Source organism: Ammospiza nelsoni, chromosome 1 (genome assembly GCF_027579445.1).
Source record: "Ammospiza nelsoni isolate bAmmNel1 chromosome 1, bAmmNel1.pri, whole genome shotgun sequence".
NCBI lineage: Eukaryota > Metazoa > Chordata > Aves > Passeriformes > Passerellidae > Ammospiza > Ammospiza nelsoni.
The window spans coordinates 106,878,026-106,900,193 of NC_080633.1; the positions used below are offsets into that span (position 1 = coordinate 106,878,026).

The following is a 22,168-nucleotide window of genomic DNA, read 5'->3' on the forward strand; positions in this document are numbered from 1 at the left end:
GCAGGCCTGAAACTCCTCAGCCTACCTCTCCAAAACAGAAGTTTGAAGGAACCACTTTGCAACCACAGGGGTACAGAGCATCCTTCCAATAGATGGGACATGTCAGTTAGGCTTTTCTCTGGGGAGGAGAGTTTACCACTCTGGCTTACCCACTTTCCATCCAAATGATCCATCCTTGACATGCCACAGGGACAGGCACAGAAATACCCTCTGGTAAGAAAGAAAAAAGCAGTGTAAACCTCAAGAGAGCAGGCTGAAATGAGAATGCCCATCTCAAAGTAGCACTCACCTACCTCTCTAAGAAGGTGTGTCATGGAAAACATCTCTTTCCTCCATCATTTCCCTTCCATTTCTCACTGCTCCTGCTCAGGATGCTGCCCATGCAGCGTCCCTTACCAAAAAAGTATCACACACCCAGTATAAACTTGGGAGTTATGGTACTCAGTGTTAGTAAAGGCCAAAGGTTCAGAAGTAAATCCGAGTCAGAGTGTGATTCTAAGATCTTTGAATGTTCAAAATATCACTTTTGAGAGAAACACATATCTGGGTCCAAACCGTCCTCTAACAATGGGATCAGGTTCTCCTTTCTGATCAATCTTTTTTTTTTTAATCATCAAATTAGCAAGGTTTTGATAAAATTGTAGGAGACATCACAATATTTTGTGACAGTTTGGGATGGCTTGTGAATCATCCACCAGCTATAACTGGAATGCAATACAAGCCATTGTAATGCTTTATTAAGAAAGCGCGTGCTGCTATCTTGCGACAACCATATGTTCCTCTGTTTGTATGTATCTGTTATCCAACCCTTACATAAGCCCTTGATGAAATTATCATCACAGGACAAGCATGCTTATAGCACGGTTGAGTTGATCACAATAAAGTAATGAAAGAATGGAGGAGCTCGATGCTGAGGTGGACTGGCCACCCGCCTTGGCAGGCCACAGCGGCAGACGGTGCAGACCTGCAGTCAGCTCTGCTCAACAGCCTTCTCTTTGGGGACGACACGAATACAGATATTTGAGGCTTGGGCTACATGCCCTTTTGGGAAAGAGTGAAGCAATGAGCTTTTTCTGGTGCAGGAGAGAGGGAAGGGCTGGGGACGGAGTTGAAGGAAAGGCTGGGGAGGAGATTGCTTTAACGTTTTAGAGAACCCGTGAGATGTTACTTTCACACACAGAGGCACTCGCACGCCTCAGACGGCAGCAGGGGCAGCGGGGGACCGGGACAGCCCAGGTTTGCCGCCCCGCAGAACGCACCGTCGGCACCCAAGCGCATCCCCGGGGGCCGCTCCCCGTCCCCGATTGTCCTCCGTGCCCACCGGGCACTACAGCGCCTGCCCCGGGCACCAGCCCCCGCCCGCGAAAACCGGCGGGCAGCGCCAGGGCCACTTGGCACGGCACGGCTGCATCCCGGTGCTGCTCCCAGTGCTGCTCCCGGGGCCGCAGACGGGCCGGGCCGGGCCGAGCCGCAGCCCCGGGTCGGGGCCGCTCTGTGCCGGGCTCCGAAGGCCATGTGCCGAGTACTACGGGCACTGACTCCACCTTCCTCGGCTCCCGCCCGCCCCCACGCATCCAGGAAGGGAAAAAGAGGAGGAGGAGGAGGAGGGAAGGGGGTGAAAGGGAAGAAAAAAAAAAAAAAAAAAAAGAGAGAGGTTGAAAGGAGGGAGCTCGCCGAGACCCACCCTTCTCCCTCCTCCTCCGGGCTGCTGGCCGGGCTTTTGTTTTCCTCCAGCGCCCCGTTTCCCACACGTGATTGCCGTGTTATTGCACAGGGCGCTCGGCGGCGCGGCTGCTGCACCTATAAATACGGAGCGGGCGGGCGGCGGGGGCCCGGGGCAGCGCGGCGCGGCCGGGCGGAGCGCACCCCTGGGCACCCCCATGCACCCCGCGGCGCCCCTGCCCCGCCGCCCGCCCGCCTGACGGGCCGGCAGCGAGAGCCAGCGCCGAGGGGAGGGGGAGCCGGCCGACAATGGCGGCGGCCGCCACCGCCGCCAGCCCTGGCAGTCCCGCCGCCGGGCCCCTGCCGCCGCCGGCGGAGCCCTGCCCCAGGAAAGCGCCGCAGCCGCCGCCGCTGCAGCCGCCGCCGCCGGCACGCAGCGACCCCCGCCGCAGGCAGGCCGCGCTCTCCTTCCTCACCAGCATCTCCCTCGACGGGCGGCCCCCGCCGCCGGGCAGCGACGGCCCCGCCGCCCGGCTCCGCCAGGCGCAGCCGCCGCCGCGGCTGGGCAGCCCCCCGGCGGCGCCCGCCGAGCCCCCGGAGGAGGAGGAAGACGAGGAGGAGGAGGAGGACGCCTTCGCCGCGGTGCAGGTGCCGCCCGCCGTGTTCCTGGGCGCCGCGGCGGCGGGGAGCCGCGGCCGCCTCAACTCCTTCACGGCGGGGGTGCTGCCGGCGCCCTTCGGCCGCACCAGCCCCCAGGGCAGCATCGGCGGCAGCGGGGAGCTGGGGCAGCCCGGCCCCGCCGCCGCCTTCGAGCTGCAGCGCTCCCGGTAAGCAGCGCCGCGGGGATGAGAGATGCTCGGCATGCGGGGATGAGGGATGCGCAGGATGGCGATGGGCTCGGTACGGGCGGGCACGGCCGGGGGAAGCCGTGGGGAGAGGGAGGCCCGAGAGCCGCGGGGCGGGAGCTCCCTCCGCGGGGCCGGCCCCGCTGCCGTCCGCCCGGGGCAGCAGCAGGAGCAGGGATGTGCGGGCGTGCAGGGGCAGGTCCGCCGAGGTGCCCAAGCCTCCCGGGCGGCAGCAGCCCGTCCGTCCGTCGGTCTGTCCCGCCTGGGCGCGAGCGGCTGAAAGTTTCCCTGCCGCTCAGCAGTGCGGGCGTGCGGCTGCACAGCGCCGTGCCCGCCGCAGCCCAGCCCAGCCCCGCCGCACAGCCGCTGTCACCCCGCGCTCCCGGCTGGCGGCGGGTTCAGCCCGCCGTGCTGCCTGTCCTATGGACATCAGGCTGGGAACCGGCTCTGAGTTAAGTGAGCTGTAGCCAGGTCTGGTAGCCCGCAAGGGGGAAGGAAATCTTTGCATGGAAGTCGCGGATTACGGTGCGAGCGCATGGTTCATAGCAGCGTCTCGCTACCACCCTAAATAAGCTCTTTATCTCCAAGCACTTTGTTCTTCTGGGTCGTTTCTCGCCGCCGGGTACTCTTTTGCCTTTTAATTCCCAAAGGAACAACCTCACCTGCTTCAGCTCTCAAGCTGAGACTTCTGGCTAAGACGGTACAATCATGTAAAAATGTGTGAATGCCTGTGGATACAGAATCACCTTCCTTCACTTCCTCAACAACATACTCAGATATCAAAGACGGAGGGGGGGAAGAAGCTGGAGGAAATGACTGTGCTCCCCAAGCCCACATCGGCAGCCACTCCCACATTCCCCATTTGCCACACTCCCTCCTTGTTTCTCCCTTGGACAAATAGGTAGACTTTGAGTCACATGTTGTTGCAAGGGTTTATAAGGGTAATTGAGCATAGATCGCTGTAGAAAAGTCCCTTTCAAAACCAGCCAGCTTGGAGAAATTGGAAGTATTCCAGGGGAAAGTTATCTTAGCTGCATGCCCCACTGTTGGTTGTTTGTTTTTCCCCCTCCCCCCCCTTCCATCTGGGTTGTATTGGTGGCTTTTTTGGGCCCCTTTTCAGGTGCTGTGCTAGAGGGAGCCCCACCTTCCCAAGCAGCGTGCCTGCTGGTGAGTTACCACCCTTCTTCTCCCAGTCATGTGTCTCTCAAAACATTTTCTGCAGTGACAACCCTCTCATTGCTCCGTGGATCAACTGCACAGCTGTGTCACACACACACACACACACACACACACTCTCGTGCATTTCACTCTGTGATGTGATTCTGCCCACAGCCTTGTGGGGGAGAAGTGACCCACAGACCATGATTTGGGAAGTGCTTTTCTACTCTTGAACTAAGCATTCCAGAGACTGGGTTCTTCTCGACCTTCTACTTAGTGAGTTTATTATTGATGCAGGACTCCAGTATTAATTTTCTTGATTCCCAGGGATCATCCTTGGTTTTTGTTTCTTGCATGCTTTGATCTTCTGCTTGGTTCTGGGAAGGATGCTTAGATCTCACTGATATCACTTCACTTAGCCCTTCCTCTCTCTTCCAGTTATTTAGTCCCCTTGCTCCTTCTCCCCACTTTCTGAAGGTTTTGTACAGCTACCTATGTGGGGTTTTTGGTTGGTTTGGTTTTTTTATTACATGAGAACAGAGTGGAGTTTAAGAGGGAAAGGTAATTACTGTCCTTGTTTACAACCTAGAAATCCAGAGTCTTGCAAGTTCAGTTGTGCTGCTAGCATGCAAACAAACTGAATGGATAGTCCAAGTCCATGGCAAGGGAAGTCACCTAAGGAAACCTTTCCAGGATGCTCCTCCACTCCTAGGGTGGCTGTCATTTGTGCTGTATAATTTCTTGTGATGCAGGCTGCAAGGGAAGTGCTGGTCTTCTCATATTGTTTTGTTTTCCTGAGAGCTGGATTCAGTTGTGGTGAAGACTTTGCAATACTGCACTGACAAGTATGAGGCTCTCCGTTGTAGCACTGGTGCAGGAGAGCTCTGGATAGTGTCCCCTGCCTTTGCTGGCTGTCCTGATGCTGCACATGTGCAGTCCAGGACAGAATTTCCCTTCAATAGATCTCTTTCTGTTCTGGGAAAAGTGTATATTTTTAAACACCGGGAACGGGCAGCTGCAGACCACAGAGCTTGCACAGAGCGTGAGCAGCTCATGTTCTTAATGAAAAGGTGTGGCAGGAGCTCTGGTTGCTGGGTTCACCCCTGCTGCACAGAAGTTAAATCACAGGCATGCACCGGGCTGGCACAAGCCCAAGAACAGAGGGTTGCTGCAGCCCTTCTGCTGCTCTCTTAATGGAGAGGAAGGAGCCAAATCCCCCGCACACAGCCAGCCCTTCTCAGGGCGACAGGGTGAAAGTCACAGCACTTGCCTAGGGACAGGCATTAGCTCATCTGAAGGATGATGCAGGGAGGAAAATTAGATTTTTTTGGTAGTTCACGTGTGCACTGGCTGCCTTTCCTCCCACCCTTCTGCTCTCCTTGCAGTGAGTGAGCTTGAAATTGAATTTGAGGAGTTGTTTGACAGACGAGTCCTGTGTGCTGAGACCCAGAAGTTATAACATGAAACCTTCTTCTGTTACAGTATCAGGCAAGACAGGTTGCCTTATGTTGTTATTTTTATTTGGTTTTCAGAAACCATTGTGAATGTATAATCAGAGTTCCCTGTTTTTTTTGTTTGTGTTAGCAGTTTCTATAATTGCATACTAGTTTATATTTAACAAGGTTATCATTAACGTGGTTTGGGTTTGTGTTCTATGTGTGTTCACAAGAAACAAACAATACAAAAAAAGGAACATGGAGCTTCTAGCTGCTTGGAGGCTAGTATGTAATTATATGTAAATGGCAAAAAATAGGCTTGTTCAGAGGTTGGCTGGTTGGTGCCGAAGGCTCCTGTCTTCCTGCAGGTGTTTATTTCAATTTGTGGTGAATAGGTGGACAAGGACATGAGTTTATTAGAAGCTAGGGCCAGGATTTCTTTCATGTGAAATTATAATTCATTTTAATAGCATTATCTGAAATTAGTGAGGACTTCTGTGAAGCCGGGTGTCAGCAACAGAGGTTTAAAATAGTTGCACATCCTGTGCATTAGAGGATGGTCCAGGTACCTGGTTTTGTTTATGCCTAGAATTCTTCTTGCCGTAGTTTTCTTTGGGAAAAATATTGCTGTTTCCATATGTGAAGTTTCCTTCTCCAGTGGGACAGGTGGTAAGAAACAAGCACATGCTCTTTTTTTTGTTGTTTGGTTTTGGATTTTTTTCTGTTTTGCTAAGGAAGCGAATTGGTGATTGGATTTGGAGTTCAAATGTTGCTTACAGTTTAATTTGTCTGTGCCACCACCATGTCAGGTTTGAAGGCAGATGGGCAGAAGAATTTCTTCTGTGAGCAGCAGGTGCTGGGAAGCAAGGAGGGATTATCTGCTGAGTAATCACTGAGGAGGGGTCCACTCAGAAGGACACTGAGGTTATCATGGTCCAAATAGATTTTTCTTCAGAATTTACTGACCTACAATATACCTCATTTCCTGATTAATTCTAAAATTAATTTACAATTAGTAAAGCTTGTGAAAATTCAATTTATTTCTACCTATTAAAAGGACATAGATGCATTTGGTTTGCAAAGTTCAGTGGGTTGTTAGTGCTGGAGGAAGCCCCCAGGATACTGAATGCTGCCATTAAGTATTTGTGATGGAGGGCTGAGAGGTCAGAATCCAGTTCTGCATGGCCCTGGGCAGGCAGGCAGTGCAGTGTCAGCCCACAGCAGAAGGTGCCTCCAAACTGGACGCGCAAGAGACAAAAGAAGAGTCTCTCAGAAACAAGAGTCTCACAGGCAGAGTCCTGAAAGGGGAGCAGAACAAAGAGCTGGGGGCACCCTCCACCCTATGGGGTCATCCCAGCATCAGGAGGTGGCTTGTGAGCTGCTGGAAACACATCAGCCCTTTGGTGTGTGATGGACACTCTGCTATTCACTGAACCTAAAGCCCTTTGGGCAGCCTGAATTTCAGAATGATGTATACAAGCATAGCATGAAAACAGTGATTTAATGGTCTGAGAAGTCAGTGGGAAGTGCACATGCTAAACAAAGTCTTTTCTTAGGTGTGTGACCTTGTATACCACGGATAGCTGCTGGCTCTAAAGAAAGGGATGCTTGTTGACCTCAGCTGTGACTTCAGGAGGCTGAATTCCTGTGCCTCCCTGAAGGGGGAATGTTCAACAGCAGGGTTAAGGCTCAGGTAGTAAGGGCTGTTTCAGTAGTAGCACACAGTCTGCAAGCTCCATGAGTCCTGAAAGGAGCACGTCCTTCAGCACAAGCAGGCTGAGAGGCTGGGTCCTCACGCTCACCATGAGCTGTGCAGGGGCACTCACTGATGCTGCAGGGCTCTCTGGGCTGTGCAGGGGCACTCACTGATGCTGCAGGGCTCTCTGGGCTGTGCAGGGGCACTCACTGATGCTGCAGGGCTCTCTGAGCTGGGCATGTGCTGAGCATGGCCAGCCCCACATTGCAGGGACTGGCTTTCACCACTGCTGGTCTCTGCCAGTCATTTCCCTTGCTCAGGGCACAGGTGTTTGTGCCTCCCTCTGCTACTTCCTTTGAAACTGGTGGAAATGGGGTCATCTTCCAGGTGTTAGCTGAAGCTGACCAGTGGTTGAGAAGTCACTGGAGTAGGATGGCACACACATGGATGCACACCATAGATGCAGCACCCTTGTTCCCTTAGTACACAAGCTTTTAAAACCAAATCCCACAGGAATTGGCTCTGGCGTATTTTAGGTTCTTATTATACTATTTAGTGAGCATCTCTGTCAGATAAAAAAGGTTAATATTCATCAGACAAGGAAAAGAACCCCTTTGCTGTCAATTCTGAAGAGTAGAACAGTGGGACAGAACATGGTGTTCATGAGTACTAGGGAATTAATTAGAGAGCTTCACAGAAGGACAGAGGCTGAGAGGCAGCTGTGTCTGCCAGAGCCTCAGGACTGTGCAGGTTTCAGAGTGAGTCAGCCTTGGAGCTGGACAGGTGAGAGGGATATTCCTGTGTGGGTGCACAATAACCCCTGTGAGGAGACCTGAGCTGGTAACACATGAAAAGTCCTGTGTGCCCTCACTGGCTGCCAATTCAAAGCTTCCTAGGTCCAGCCATACCTTGGGAGGTGGTGTGGTTATACCACACTGGTGTGCAGTGACCCCTCATTAGCTGTCAGGGGAGCAGAAGGAGCAAATTTCAGCAGGTTTGCTTATGTGGTGGGTGCATTTCCACTACCTGATCTTTCTTTTCACCCTTTTCTTCACCAGCAAATCTCCTGTGCAGGCAGCCAAACTGGGTCTGCCTTAGAAGCCTGCTACACAGCTGTTGTCTGCACATTAGTAGTGTTGAAAGCACCTTGAAATGGTGAAGATTGGTAGCAGCTGTGTGAGTCACTAGCCCTCCAGACCATGACAAAAACAGTTCCATGGTAGATAAATAGGATAATGACAGATCATAGTTTGATGATAGCTTTTGAATATGAAGTGTGCTTTAGTCTGCAATTATTATGACTTTGAGAATTCTTCTGGTGGAAGATACTGCTTAGCTTGGAGCAGTTGAAAACACCTAAAACACAAATATGAGGTTGCCAAGTGTGGTCTCTGAAAAGAGAAAAAAACAATCCTCTAGTAATTCTGTGATTTCCTTGTTTCGAAAAAGTAGATATCAGCTGGGCTGTCTGCGGACTCAGTAGTGCAGTATGATGGAAGGTAAAGATGAGAAGAACCAAATCTTGATTTATTTATTTTCTTTTTATTTTCTCCCCTCTGATTTCAGCTGTACTACTCTTGTAGTGTAAGTTCCCCACTACACAAATGAAAAGACTACTCTTTATAATTTAACCAAAAAATGCAGAAGTTGGTTTATATGTTGGGACTTGGATACCCTGAAGCTTCTGTAGGCACCAGCTTGTCCCTTACGAAGCGTGGGAAAACAGATTCTATTTGCAAATGGGACAAGCTGGTGTCTACAGAAATCTATATGCAAATATCCACAGAATTCACCCCTGAACATTTGCCAGTACCTCTGAGGGTGTGCTCAGCCTTTATGACAAACTCTTTTCTGGACCCAGAATTGCTATGGATGGCTGTGGGGCTGCCACCAGATACCAGACTTAGCAACGCAGCAGGTGCAGCAAGACACAGAGCTGGCTCTTTTCACAACCCAACTGAAAAAACCCTTGCCAGTTTGCTGTGAGAAGTATTCTTTCTAGAAAATGGAAATGACATAATTTGGCATATGGAGAGTATCTGCTTGCTGGCCTGTCGTTTGCAAATAGCATGCTGAGAAATTTAAGGAATGGTATTTGTTTTCATAGGAAGGGCTTTCAGAAGTTTTCAGGGTTTTGTGTTTATTTTTTTTCTGTTTTTGTTTTCTTTTGTTTTTTTTTATTTTTGGGGGTTTTTTGTCTGTGTGTGGGGTGGGGGGGGATTTGATTGTTTAGTGTTTTGGGAGGGATATTTTCACTCCAAAGGTAGGGTAGAGAGCCTGGTCAGGCATTTAGCAGAAGAAAATTTAATGGTAGTTGGAGAAAATGTGATGTGCTAGTGGGAGACTTCCAGGACTCTTGTGATTTGCTTTTCAGTGTGCAATATGCAGATGTAGGGGGATACGTATTTAAGAAGCTGAGAGGTTCCTTCACAAGAGCTACTGTGTTATGTTCGTAGCAACTGCTTTCCTGTCATCAATGCTAAATGTATTTTCTGTTCTCATTTCAAAGCCAGCACTGCTTTTAGGAGCAGTGTTTCAGGGTGTTTACCTAAGGAGGGTTTTTTGTTGTGGAAAATTGAGAAGTGAATAAGTAGTGAAGCAAAGACTACTTCTTTTCTAGAAAAAGTATTTTTTAAAAAAATAACCTTTCACCTCCTCTGTGAATATAAAGCACAATTGCATGTTCTTAGCAAGCAGTGATGTTTTCCCCTGTGCTGTTACAGATCAGGCTAGCAATTTTGTGAAATTGAGGTTTGGGGAAAGATTCACTTACCACAATTGAAATGTTTTCCACTCATTGTCTTGGATGACAGAAGAAGGTATGTCCTCTCTGACAAGAGAATCTGAAAAGCCTGGGCTGTCTGTTTGCTTATATATAAAACTGCTCAGTTAAATCAAGCACCAGTGTATGATGTTTTCCTAGTAAGTAAATCTCTGCAATATCAGGGATTTGACTCTATAGTATTGGTGGGATTAAAAATGGAAAGCTAGAGAAGTTTATCATAATTTTTCAGTCAACAATGGGTTGTATTTTGGTGCTCCTAGAGATAATCATATTACCAAGGTAAATATGATTAAATTTTCGAATCTACATGCTGTCAAGGCAAATCAGACATAGGCACATTGATTTGTAGGTAAAGGCATTCAAAAGAAGCATACATTTTCCTGCAAAGGGAAAAAAATCCCCTCATTGTGTAACAGGAAAAATCTGTAAGGTGGCATTATGACTTCTTTCTGCACCATGTAGCTGGAACTGAGCTGTATGAAACAAACAGGGATGAAGCTCTTGAGCTTGCTTTTCCCTTTCTCTGGGTTTTGGGTGGGATGCTGGGCCCCAAGAATTCATCAGTGCCTCTGGGTTAGCAGCCTGCTTGCACTAAGCTGTATTTTTCTGCCATCCATGTGCTGTCTGCTGTGTGTGGCTTCACCTGTGACTCTGCAGGTCATACCTGCAGATTTTTTGTGTATGCAAGGGACAGAGAAGTGATACTGGGATGTGGTGGTGGTGCAGCCTCAGTAGGTACCAGCCACAGGCACTGTTGCTGTCCTTCTTGTTGCTTGTGTCTTCTGTAGTGTGGCAAGGCTGGTGAGAGCTTTCTCTCTATCTTCTCCCTTCTGTGGGGCATCATTTCCTTTTCCATTCCAGGATGAAGAAGGAGTCACTGCAGGTGGCTATCAGGGTTAGTAACTCCCAGGAGTTACTAAGGAGATTGAATGGACAAATGTCCATCAAATGGAAGGCTCTAGCATTTCCAGCATCATTGTTTCTGGTCGATCTGCCATGGGTGGAAGTGCAGGGAGATGTCCCAGCCCTCCAACACGGCTGCATGACACAGAGGTTCATCCCCCAGAAAGGGGAAAGAAGTCAAGAGACCCCAAACTGGGTTCTCTCCCTTTTTGACAGGAGGTGTACATGCTGGCAGAGTGGCATGGATTTAGTTTCATCATGATTGAAGGGTCAGATATTATTACCATTGCTTTTTACAGAGATAACTCACAGCACTGGAGCAGTCTGTTGCCCACTGCAGCTGCTAGCAGAGAAGTGGATTCTACTTCCAGCCTTGTGGTGTGCCCTTAGAAGGGTGCAAGCAGCACAGCTTCACCAGCCTGCTTCAGAAAGAGGGCTGCTGAATTTGAGTTTCCTGGGTGCATGGTGCTGGAGGAGGGGAGAGCAGAGCCTCACTGCCCCAAGGAGATGGGATGCCTTTGGCACTCAGGAAGGACCACTGTGGCAACTGGAGGGTTGTCTGGTTTCATGCTGTACCTCCAGCACATCTAGGGATGGAGAAAGGGGAGCTAGGGGCTGAAATGTCACATAAGGCCCTTTGCCTTCAGGCCTGCTTGGATAATTTACACACATTTGCATATGCACAGGTGCAGCCCATACCTACAGTTCATTAAGCTCTCATTGCCCCCTGTTCACAAGGATATGTTCTAGGCACCTGCCCTCCCCACCCCACTGTAGTCAGCCTGTGTGAAGGTGGAGCATAAAGCAGAAGCTAGATGTCAGCTGTGGTCTGAACTGTGTCTTGAAGATATCTTTTTGGGGTTTTAACTCACCAACTTTATTCCTTGTGTTTTGTCAAACTTTATTTTCCTGTTGCTTCTGCACCTCTGTTAGTACCTACACACAAAGGAGATGAATTTCCTCCTTTTCCAGTCAAGGTTGCAATCAGCTCCACCCAGGCAAATGCTGGGTGACAGAAGTACTGCCCACGTGTCCGTGGGGTGTGGTGGATGGGCACAGCAGGGAGTGAAGTCCTCAGAGGTGACAGCTACTTGAAAATGAAGACACCCATCTTGATACCTGGGACGTGGGCACAGTTGAGGAGGTTTGGTAGTTGCAAGCACGCTCTGCAGTTCCCTGAATTTAGTTAAGTGAATGATACCATCTCTGACTAGAAAACATGGAGGTGTCTTTTTGGGTAATAGGAAGAGAGGCAAAACAGCTTTCAGGTGCTACAGTGCAAAGTGCAGTTTAATGGCTTAGGTAGGTGTGTCATGTAGGTGCTGCATCAGGTTATGTAAAAAGGTGTGGAAAACTCTCCATCTACTATTAATAGACTTGGAAGTGTGGCCTTTAAAACACAAAGGGTTGTGTTTGTATTTTTAAAAGTACAAGTTGAAGTAAGCCTCTGTCTTCAGCATTGTGGAACTTCCTTAATTTTTTGAGGCTGTTTTCCTAAAGCAAAACTGGGTTCAATTTTTAATTGATGGCGTTCACTGCTTTGTAGAATCCCATCTTTTAGCATAAGCTAATCCAGACGAAGTGGCAGCTCAGAGGTGGTTGCTTTAAAAGGCAGAATTATTTACAGCAGAACACAAAGTGCCACTCTCAAGTACCTCCATTGTGACCTTTGAGATTTATTTGGAAAATCCGTATTTTTCCATGTGCATGTACTGCCTCAAGACAAAATATTCTCCTATTTTAGAAGGCACTCCAGGTACTGCAGAACTTGAGAGCAGCCTCACAAGTAGCAAGTGACTGCACACATTTGTTTTAAGGAATAGACTTCATTGTCCCAGGCTTTTTGCTTCTGTTGATTTTAAAGAGATTATTAGAAATACTAGTTTCTTGTTTGTTCGTTAGTTTCATTATTGATGTTAGGCTATTCAAATCAAAGACAGTGGTAGGGTGCAACAGGGAGCAACTTTGAGCAGATGTGTTTGAAAATAAAAACTGCAAACTGTATGAATTTGCCAGCACCCTTGAGCAGGCACTTGCAAGGCAGTGTTTTCTGTTGCTGCCTTCGTGCTCTGTGGGAAGGTTGAATAGATGATGTGAATGGAAATGTGTATTTTCTTGCAGGGTGTTTGTGAGCTCGCAGGCGTCCTTCTCCTGGAAGATGTAGCGTTGCAGCAGGAGCGAGGATGTTTTCCCAGTGCAGTACCGGTGCTGTGCTCAGTGCTGTACAAAATGCCATTACTCCTCCCTGTTCCTTGGTGCTAAGCCCCAAGCCCAAGACCTGTTTAGTGCAGTAGGGCACTGCAGAAGGGTGTGGGTTGTAACTGGAATTCACTCCCTTGAGGAGGATGGGCTGAGAGCAAAGAGGCTGGCGTGAAAAAGTGCTTGTAAGCCACTGCCTGTTTGCAAGGATCAAGGCATCTGAAAACGACCAACCTCTGCAGTAATTGCAGGGTTGCTCAGGTACAAATGAGAACAGGATTAGACCTGTCTTTTCTATTTTGAGTGCAGAGGTAGTATTTCCAACCCTTGGAGCGATTGCATATCTTGAATATCTTACTGGATAAATGAATGTGATAGCAACACTCAAGGGTGGCACGGTCTTTTGTGTAACTGGCACTAACCTTGCAGTTCTTGCAGTTCTTTGTTTTGTATGATTCCCCAGGAATATTTCAACACAGTCTTGCCTGGTTTTTTATTTGCTTTTTTTTGGGTTTTTTTGTCATTTTCATATGTTAGAAGAAGCTGTCTTTTGAGAGGCTCTTGACCCTCATATCCACTTTCCAAGATGAGGGGTTATGGTAGTGAAAACTTGATTCACATCCCTGGTGATGTGGGGAGGGAACTGTTTTCTTTTTACTGGTCAGTTGTGGACTCTCTAAATTTTAATTTTGTAATGTGGTAGATTCTGAAAAAATTGATATTATATTTTTTTATTAAGTTGTTCACATTAACAGACATATTTCCTGTCTGTTTAGTGGAAAAGGTGAAACAGGAAAACCCCAAAATTTCAACATTTCAAAACTGCCTTTGCACATTGATGGCAGTTTGTGAGCAGTGTAGTGGTCTGATGTCATACCCAGCATGGTTTTACCCTTGTCCAGGGCTTTTTTTAGATGTGAGCATGCAGTGACTGAGGAAGTAGTGGTTTCTGTTTGTGTGGTCTGGCAAGGGGGGGCTCATTTTTTTAATCAAAAGAAAATAAACAGCCCAATTTTATACAAAGTATAGCTGATTTCACTTTCAGTGGAAGCAATAAGGCAACATTTTACCTGTGACTTCTATGTAAGTAGCTACCAAATGAGCCTTCATGTTGTATCTCTCCAGAAATTTGCCAGGGGGAACCACACCAAGGCACAGAGGGGGAGGGTTGTGGTCTTCTCTTGGTGCTGCTGTCTGCAGCTTCTCAGCCTTGTGAGAGGCACCTTTGTGTTTCTTCCTTATCCCAGCCAGATGCAAGTGGGCTTTGGCGAGCACATCTCTGCGTTTATCTGTTCTGACCCATCCAAGCACAAAGCCATTCCACCCTTTCCTCCGTGCTAGACAAGCTCATTATTGTTCAGGTCTGAGGAGGCAAAGGGTGACAGAAGCAAAACAGTGCAAGTTTTGCATAATCTGTTTTTTTTCCTGCAGCTCTGGGGGCCGTGGCCCTTGTATAGTGGCACTTTGTTCAACCTTCTTCCTTTGCAGAGACTACTGGGAACGACAGAAAATGCTGTGGGTTCTCGGGCAGTTGAAGAGACAGCAACAGAAGTGTGGTTTTGGTTCCGTATCTGGACAGATTATTAAGGTCCTGCTGCTTGAAACCGAAAAATAAAGGCATATGAATTGCCTGTTTTTCAAATAGCAGTTAGCAGATCCTGCCAGGAAAGGAAATCTTCACAGGTCTCATTGTTGCTCTGCCACAGGTATCTGAGTGCTGCTCTGTTAGCACTTGCATCCCCCATTTTACTTGTTTAATTTGTGGAGATGGTTTCCTGCTGCCAGATCGAGTATCCCAACTACCACTGCTGGCAGTGCTACCCACTGCCCCACAACCACGCCCGTGGGGGACCCTCAGCATGGGCTGCACACCCCATGTCTGCTCTCCTCCCCACTGCTGCAGCCTCCTGACGCCTCCTTGTCCTGGAAAGCTCCACCACAGGCTCATGGTGGTGACCATCAGGTTACCTGACCATCCCTTTCCTTGCTGACACTGTCCTGGCAGTCTGCAATGCTGACAGAGCATGGCAGGGGGCTGGAGCTGTCACTGTGAAAGCTTTGGATGTGCTTTTCTTCAAACAATAGCTGTGTGTCTACGTTATATTTGTTCTTATTAGTGCGATCAAGGATGTTTATTCTGTATTCAGAGCTGTATTTATGCTTTGTGAGGTGCACAAATAAGTTTTTCTGGTTTCTAAAACACAGTTTTTCCTGTCTAGAACTGCAGCAGTTCTACCCCCAAATTTCTTCTCCATTTTTTCCCCTTTCTTTTTCTTAAAAACCTTCAAACTATGTACGCTTGCTATGGTTAGGTGAAAAATTAGTTCATATATTAAAAAGAAGGGAAGGAATACTCACTCCTAGGGCAGTTTCTCTATACTCCTCTCTAATACGAGTACTGAAAAGATTTTGCATGCAAGCAGGTTCAAAAGGATGCTGAACAACTTGTATTCGTGTGTTGTTACATTGTCATCAGGATACTACTTTCTGTGTTTTACTTACCCAGGTATTACATTACATATAATTTGAAAGCTTTAAATTACCAAAAATATTCTACAGGGGTTTCATGGGCTCATACTTAAAGCAAAGACAGAGAGATTTGCGGATGTACATTTACAGATGATAAAACTTAATGTTTGGGGTAGGATTACTGTTACTTTAATTGCCTGTCTGATATCCTCCTTGGAAGATTAAGTATTTTTGGTAGCAGCTTTGTGGTCTGTACCCTGTTGGCTTAATATCTGTCAGAAAATGATGTAACTGTTACTGGCACAGGTAAAATTGAGCTTGTGTTCAGCTCCCTGGGAGGGTGTTGTGAATGGGAAACTGTTGTATGTACATAATCCCATTAGTCAATATTGTTCAAAATCCTTTTTTTTTTCCCCTTTCTCCTCTCACAACAAAGCTCCTAGGTCTGTGGTGAAGTGTTTTGTGACACATTTTTGAATGGGCCTTTTGCCCTGCATTCAGTTCTTTAATGCAAGAAGCTTTACCAGGAAACAAGAATCTCTTTCTTCTCTGTCTGTGTTTTTTCAGCTTGGGGCTGTGATGTTGAATATGCAGACAGACACACAAGTCAGATGATCTGAGATGTGTGATATTATGAGGTTATCCATTTCACATGATTAGTATCTGTACTGGAGTTGTTCGGTCTGCGTTTCATGTCTGTGCCATCTAAATATGTCTTAATCCTTTTTAAAAGATAGTTTTTTGTGTGTTTTAGCACACCCTCAAGGCTGTTATAAAGTAAATCTTCCTTGTATTATATTTAGTGCCATCTCTTGACTGAGGCAATTTTTTAAATTAGCTTTTGTCGTTGATAAAAGACTGTATAAAAATAGAGCCTGATCCTGCAAACACTTACAAATATGTTCAGTCTTACTTTTCCAGGTAACTTGTTGCCTTTGACTCATAAAGACATTACCTAAAATAGTAAAATTTAGTAGTTTTGTAGTTTAGGCATGAGCCCCATCGGCTGAGGTTTCTGCAGAAATGCATCATTAGTCATGCAGTTAGCACCTTTGTTAAGAATACTGAAGTGTGTTGAGTTTTTACAGGATTTGAACAATTTATTGCTATAAGTGGCTTCTTTGCACTACTAGGCTGGTATATTTTAAAATCTTAAAGTGAAAGATTTGAGATGTTCTTGTAAATGAATGTGTGCAATTAGTTCTTGTAATACTGAAAGCTGAATGTGGCCTGCGAGAATACTGGACACTAAATCTGAAGTCTGTGACAAAAAATCATTTTTATCCAAAGTGGGGTCAAAATTAGATTTTTTGCAAGGCACTTCATGCTTTAAGTTCTTTTTAATATACTTAATCTAAGAAGACATGATGAGCTGCTATGAGGCTTTCCCCAGCTGGTTTTACCTGTAAGAGTTTTGTTGTCTGGGTAATGCTGCTTATAGAGCAAAGATTTTCTGCCTGGAGGCGCCTCTAGGTGATTTGGGGCAATTAAAAGGATTAGTGGCCCCAAAGCAGAGGCTCACTGAAGCAAATATGTTCAAAATTCCAAGATTTTATTTCACAACCCAAAGTATCACCTTAAGCTCAAATAGCTGCTGGGTTAGCCAGCAGAGAGGTCTGCCTCTGGTCTCACATTACCTACCCCACATTTAATTTTTTCAGCTTTCAGAACTACACAGCTTAATTGATTGAATGGAGTAGGGGAGCCAGATCAATATTAACCATTTTCAGGGATTCAAATTTTATTTCTTTCTGCATAAGATTTTAATATGCTTTTTCATGATGGTTGGAGGCATTAGTAACATTTCTTAGTCACATGACCTAATAAAGGGTCTCATGTCTCCTTTCCATCTTTGTGGCAGAGGAAGTTATTTCAGTATTTCCAGCTCCAGAATCTTCCAATCTATGGTGGAGACTTTTCAAAGTCAGTGGATTGTTGAGAAGAGGTGGAGATGCTCAATCTAATCCCCTTGCATTCTGCCATTTTGACAAAGTTTCTAGCTTTCAAGATTAAAAAAAAAAATATAATGTGCTCCTCAAGAGCCACATAACAGAAGGCAGAAAATGAGATTCATTAAGGATTCACAGAAATTCATGAATGTTTAATATGTTTTAGCTTTGTTTTTGTTGTTTAAACAGAGTCACAGATCTCTCATGCCTTCCACTTTCAGAGAATCAGCGATGAATACTGAATGCAGCATAAGCACATGCAGAGTCTTTTTGTATATGTTTCATAGAGATGAGGCTCTCTGGAAAATGCTGGATATCTCCATGGAAGTGGTCACAACTGTGCCCATTGCAGTGCTGCTTTTAGTGTCTGCCTTGGTCCTGCTGTCATGGGAAGATCCATCTGCTGGGGCAGCTCAGGTGCCAAAGGGTGCCCCAGGACTAGGGAGGGCTGTGTGGGGAGCTGCCTCTGCACTGGCATCTGGAGCCAGGGTAGATGTGGAACTGGAAAACAAGCCACCACACCCTAATGGTCAGCAGTGTGGTTCCTGAGTTTGTAGGAGGAGGTAGGGAAATGCAGGGGGAACAGTGCATCCTTCTGGCTGCTTGACTCTGTTCTTGCATCTTCCACCCACCCACACAGTGGTATTTGAGGTTATGGCCTGGGTGTGTGGACAGCTTTTGTTCTCTTCTCTCAGAAACTTGTGATACTGAAGTCCATCAGGAGGGACTTCTGATTTTATTTCTTTTTTATTATTACTTTTCTTTTTCAGCAAGGCAATTACCTCCTCTTTCAAAACCACGTTCTTCTGGATGTGACCCAGGGCCACCATTGCCTGTCACAACAGAACCAGCCAGCTGTTCTGGGGCAGACCAAATCCCCAACAGGTTGTCAGCCTGTAGTGAGATGGGGTGTCATCTCCTGCTGGATGGAGATGTTCAGATCCAGCTTGGAGCTTTTTCAGAGTTACCTGTTCTGTGGTCATACCTGCAGCAGTGCCTGTGAGTAGCTCACCGCCTGCTCTTGCTGAAACTTGTCCCAGCAGCAGCTGCTGCTTTGTGGGGGCTGTGGGGCTGACAGTCCTGGCTTTGGGGTATGAACCCTGCTGCATATGGTGTCTGATTAAAATGCCTGGGTGTGGTTGAACAGTCTTTGACAATAATACATTCACTGACAATAGTGAAAGTACCTTGAAAACTGAGCAGTGGCACTGCAGGGTTGTCCCAGCATGTTTTGTCAGGCTGGGACAAACAGCTGCCCCTTGAACTTGTGAGCCTTATTTATAAGAATTTCTCTCTAGTTGTTGCTGTAATCTGTGAATCGGAATAAAGTCGTATAGCCTCCTGAATATTCATGAACTTAGGCAATTCCATGGCCAGCTTCCCAGTCCATAGCTTGGGAGCTTGGTATTACTGAATTTCCTTTCAGTTTCTGATTTTTTATGTATGTATGGTCTGTCAAATCATTTGTCCATGGAGTCAGAAGTTAGAGTGAGCATCTTTGAGATGAAGATAAGTATTTTTAAAATTTAAGACTTGTTTCTGTGGAAAGTTTAATGGACTTTTTGTTATGCTCTGGAGTAGTTCACTGGACTTCAAATGGGAATTAAAACTAAATGCTGGGAGTGACAGTTGTTTTTGCACAGGATTCTGCAGCCCAGCAAAAGATGCTGGTTCAGCTCCCCAGCAAAACTGGCAGGGACAGGGTAGATGATTTAAAAGGGTAAAGGAGGATAAGGCTTTTTTGTCCATCATTTTACAGGACAGAGGAAAAGAAAGTATCTCCTGTTACATTCTATGTATAAAGTGGAGATCAAAGCTTTCAGAAGAAATACCAGGTTGGGAAGGGGAAGCAGCTGTTTCCTTCTTCCTTCCACTTTCCTCTTCACTTCCCTGTCCTCCCTCATAGCTGGGAGGATCTCAGAATGCTGCAGAGATTTGGGCTCAAGACTTCTGTGGTGAGATGTGGATTGTGAGAGTGGTTGGGGGATATGGCTTCATGTGATTTTTCCTACATTTGCATTAAGTGCAGAGCTGGGGACACCGTTCCTGAAGCCTGCCCCAGAGCGGTGGCAGTTGTGGTGTCATCCTTGTGCTGCCGTGGGAAACTGAAATTTCATTGACACAAAGTGTCTCTTGACTGTTCCTCTTTAAGAATAGGATAGATAATTTGGTGTTCCCTGGTGAAACCTTGCCACCTCCAAGTGTTTGATTACTTTGCAAAATAATTTGAAACTTTTTTGTTCCTTTTCTGTCCTCCACTGGAGGACAGCAGTAGCAGAATACCTCCTGCTCCTTCTCTAGTTACAGCTTGGAACTAGCAGCTGAAACGATTTCTAGGGAATAAAATTGAGGGGTAATAGAGGATAGAGAACAGCATGGCCATGCTTCATATGTTATCTGTGATGCCTAACAGAGCTGCTTTAATAGAAGACAATTCTTCTCTGCTGTCCTTGTGTTAGCAGGACACAATCCTACAAGAAAAAAATTGGATAAGTGAATATTAATGAAATCTGTCATTAATTATCACCAGAGCAGACTGAGGAGAATTGGGTTGCATTTTCAGTGGATTTAAACATAACTTTGCTTATGCAATCCTGTTAAAAATTGTTGAAATATGTCACTGAGAAAGCTCATTATATTTGCTATATAAAGATTACGACTTTTGAGGGAGATTAAAGTTTTAGCAGCGGCCGCTGTCTTTCTTGTGGCCACAACAGCGACCTGTTAAATGTGGAGCAGGGGGAGGAAGCTGTGGGTAAGCCAGATTTTCTGTCTGTTTGGAAGCACAGCTTTTAAAGCTGTTAAGCCAAACCAGAGGAAACTCTGTGAACTTTTTTTCAGGAAGCAAAATTCTTCAGAAAGGAGGCATGCTCAAATAGTGGGAAACATTCTTTTGTTTTCCTGAGTATGTATCTTTTGTATCATAGATATCATAGATGAAAGTGTATATAAAAAGAAAATAAAATCTAATAAAACATTGGCTTTGGGCAAATCAAAATGCTCTGTTCCCCATGAAATAGGAGATTTTTTGATGTGAATTTTGATGATTTTTTGCTGTGAATAGTGTCAAAAATAAAAGCAGAAAGTGGGAGCTGGGTGCACAAGGAGGCAGGGCTGCCTTGGCTCACAGCTTTGGTGTGCTGGGATGTGTCTCAGGGGGCTGCTGTGCAGACACTGCCCTGCAGGGTATTTTATTCACCCCAGGCTGCACTTGCTCCAACAAGTCATCTGCCAGTCTGAGTTAAAGCAGTGTCTGCAGATCGATAGCTCTAATTAGACACAAGGCACCTGGTGTAACAGTGATTAAAAATAAGAAACATTATGACTAGTTATTGTACAACTTGCTAGAAACCACTGTATAATGATGGTACATTTGCCATCAGATTAGGTCATGAAGCAGCTTTACTGCAGCTTGGAAAATTAGGATCAAAAATAGTCCTCTGATTAAAACTTGAGCTTTTGAAAGCTCTTCAGAGAAGAAAGATATGCAAATGCAGATGTATGGGAGAAATTAAGCAATCTGGATATGCATGATTCTTGAATTTAAAGAGAGTAATTGATGTAACCACTGTGCTACTCATTTCTCACAGTCACTCTGTCTTAATACAATTAAATGAAACATCAGAATGAGTTGCCTAAAATACAATCCATAATGGCTCAATAGATTAACTTAGGAGTTTGTGGTCATGAGCTCTTCTGCATGTACCAATGTCAGCTTGCAATGGCAGTTTTCTTGAGTTAGATTTATGAATTTCTCCCACATTTAAAAAAATCCCATAACTTTATCACATATTTATCAGCAGTCAAATAATTTCTCTTTGAAACATTTGCTTTCTGATATCCTCAGGAGTTGGTCTCCTCCTCCTTTGCCCTGTGCTGCAGCAGTATGATTCTATCAGCCTCGGGGCACCCTCAGGTCCCTTACATCCTGTCAGGCAGTTTTTAAACACTGGGAGAAAAATTATTATTTCAACCTATGGGAAAAAATTGGTTCAAAGACTGGATGTGACCAATATTAGCCACAGGCCTGTTTGGCATCTCTGTCTGTTGATCTTGAAGCAGCCCAGCCTATTCCCTGTGGCTGCTGTAGATGCTGCTCATGGCTGGGTTGAAGGAGGTGCAGTGGAGGAAGGTGTGAGCACAGCCAGCAGCTACAGGAGAACCTCCTGGGATTCAGGAACAGTTAAGCACTTCCTGTGATGTGGGGACTGTTTTGTGCTGACCCCATTGAGCACAGCAGATCTTTTCCTCCCTCACAAAACCCAAGAGAAGCTGATCACTAATTGTTTGTGTGCTTCCCTTACCTGGCTGGCTGCAGGAGACCTTCTGCTGGTGTGATGTAGGGGGTGGTAGATGGCTGAAGCAGCACGGTGCCTTTTAGTCACAACATCAGCTTATTAGTATAAATGAGGCTGTTTTAAACCAATCTGAAGCTGTAGTTTGCAGGAGGTCTTTGCAGGGGCTGACCTTTACTTTGCTTAATCTTACTCTGATGTCAGGATATTCTGCAGGTCTCCAGGGGTTAAGTTGTCCATGAAGACAGTTTCTCTGCACATCAAGCCTGCAGTTGTGGACTGTTCTGCATGTAAGGTTTGATAAGAGTTTGATAAGTCTTGATGGTATTCACTTCCTAAAGCCTCATACCCATTTTAGCTGAAATTCAGCACTGTGTTTGTTGACATGTGTTTAGCTGATGTTTGTTTACACCTGGCCCCAGCCCAGTTTTGTTTTAGAAGTGATGCTCTGTTGAAGCAGATGTTGCCTATTGTCTGTGACATGACTTGATTTATGCTGCTCATGAAGTGCCATGGTCATGGTGACTCCAATTGCTGCCTGCTCCCTGTGCAGCAGCTCCAGAAGCCTGAACCACCTACTAGTGTGGTCTTGGAGAGGAGCAAGGAATTACAGAACAACATAAAATCAACTGATGCTACAAGCAAGCAGTGTCCAGTAGGATGTTCCCCAAGTTCAAACACGATATGCCCCAAAGTCAGAGGTCAGTACAAGTCTCATGCTTATTCAGAAAATTCCCACAGGCTGGGCTGGAAAGGGCAGTGGTCCTGGCA

General features: G+C 46.3%; 1 protein-coding gene across 2 annotated transcripts in view; it reads left to right on the top strand.

Moving 5' to 3' along the window:
- Window positions 1–1,955: 1,955 nt before the first annotated feature.
- Window positions 1,956–22,168, top strand: part of CABLES1 (Cdk5 and Abl enzyme substrate 1) — a 67,819-nt gene continuing 47,606 nt past the window's right edge. For both annotated transcript variants that reach the window (XM_059482185.1, XM_059482193.1), the window contains exon 1: window positions 1,956–2,489. In XM_059482185.1, the coding sequence (XP_059338168.1) occupies window positions 1,972–2,489 (518 nt within the window). In that variant the 5' untranslated portion in view covers window positions 1,956–1,971. The remainder of the gene's footprint in view (window positions 2,490–22,168) is intronic.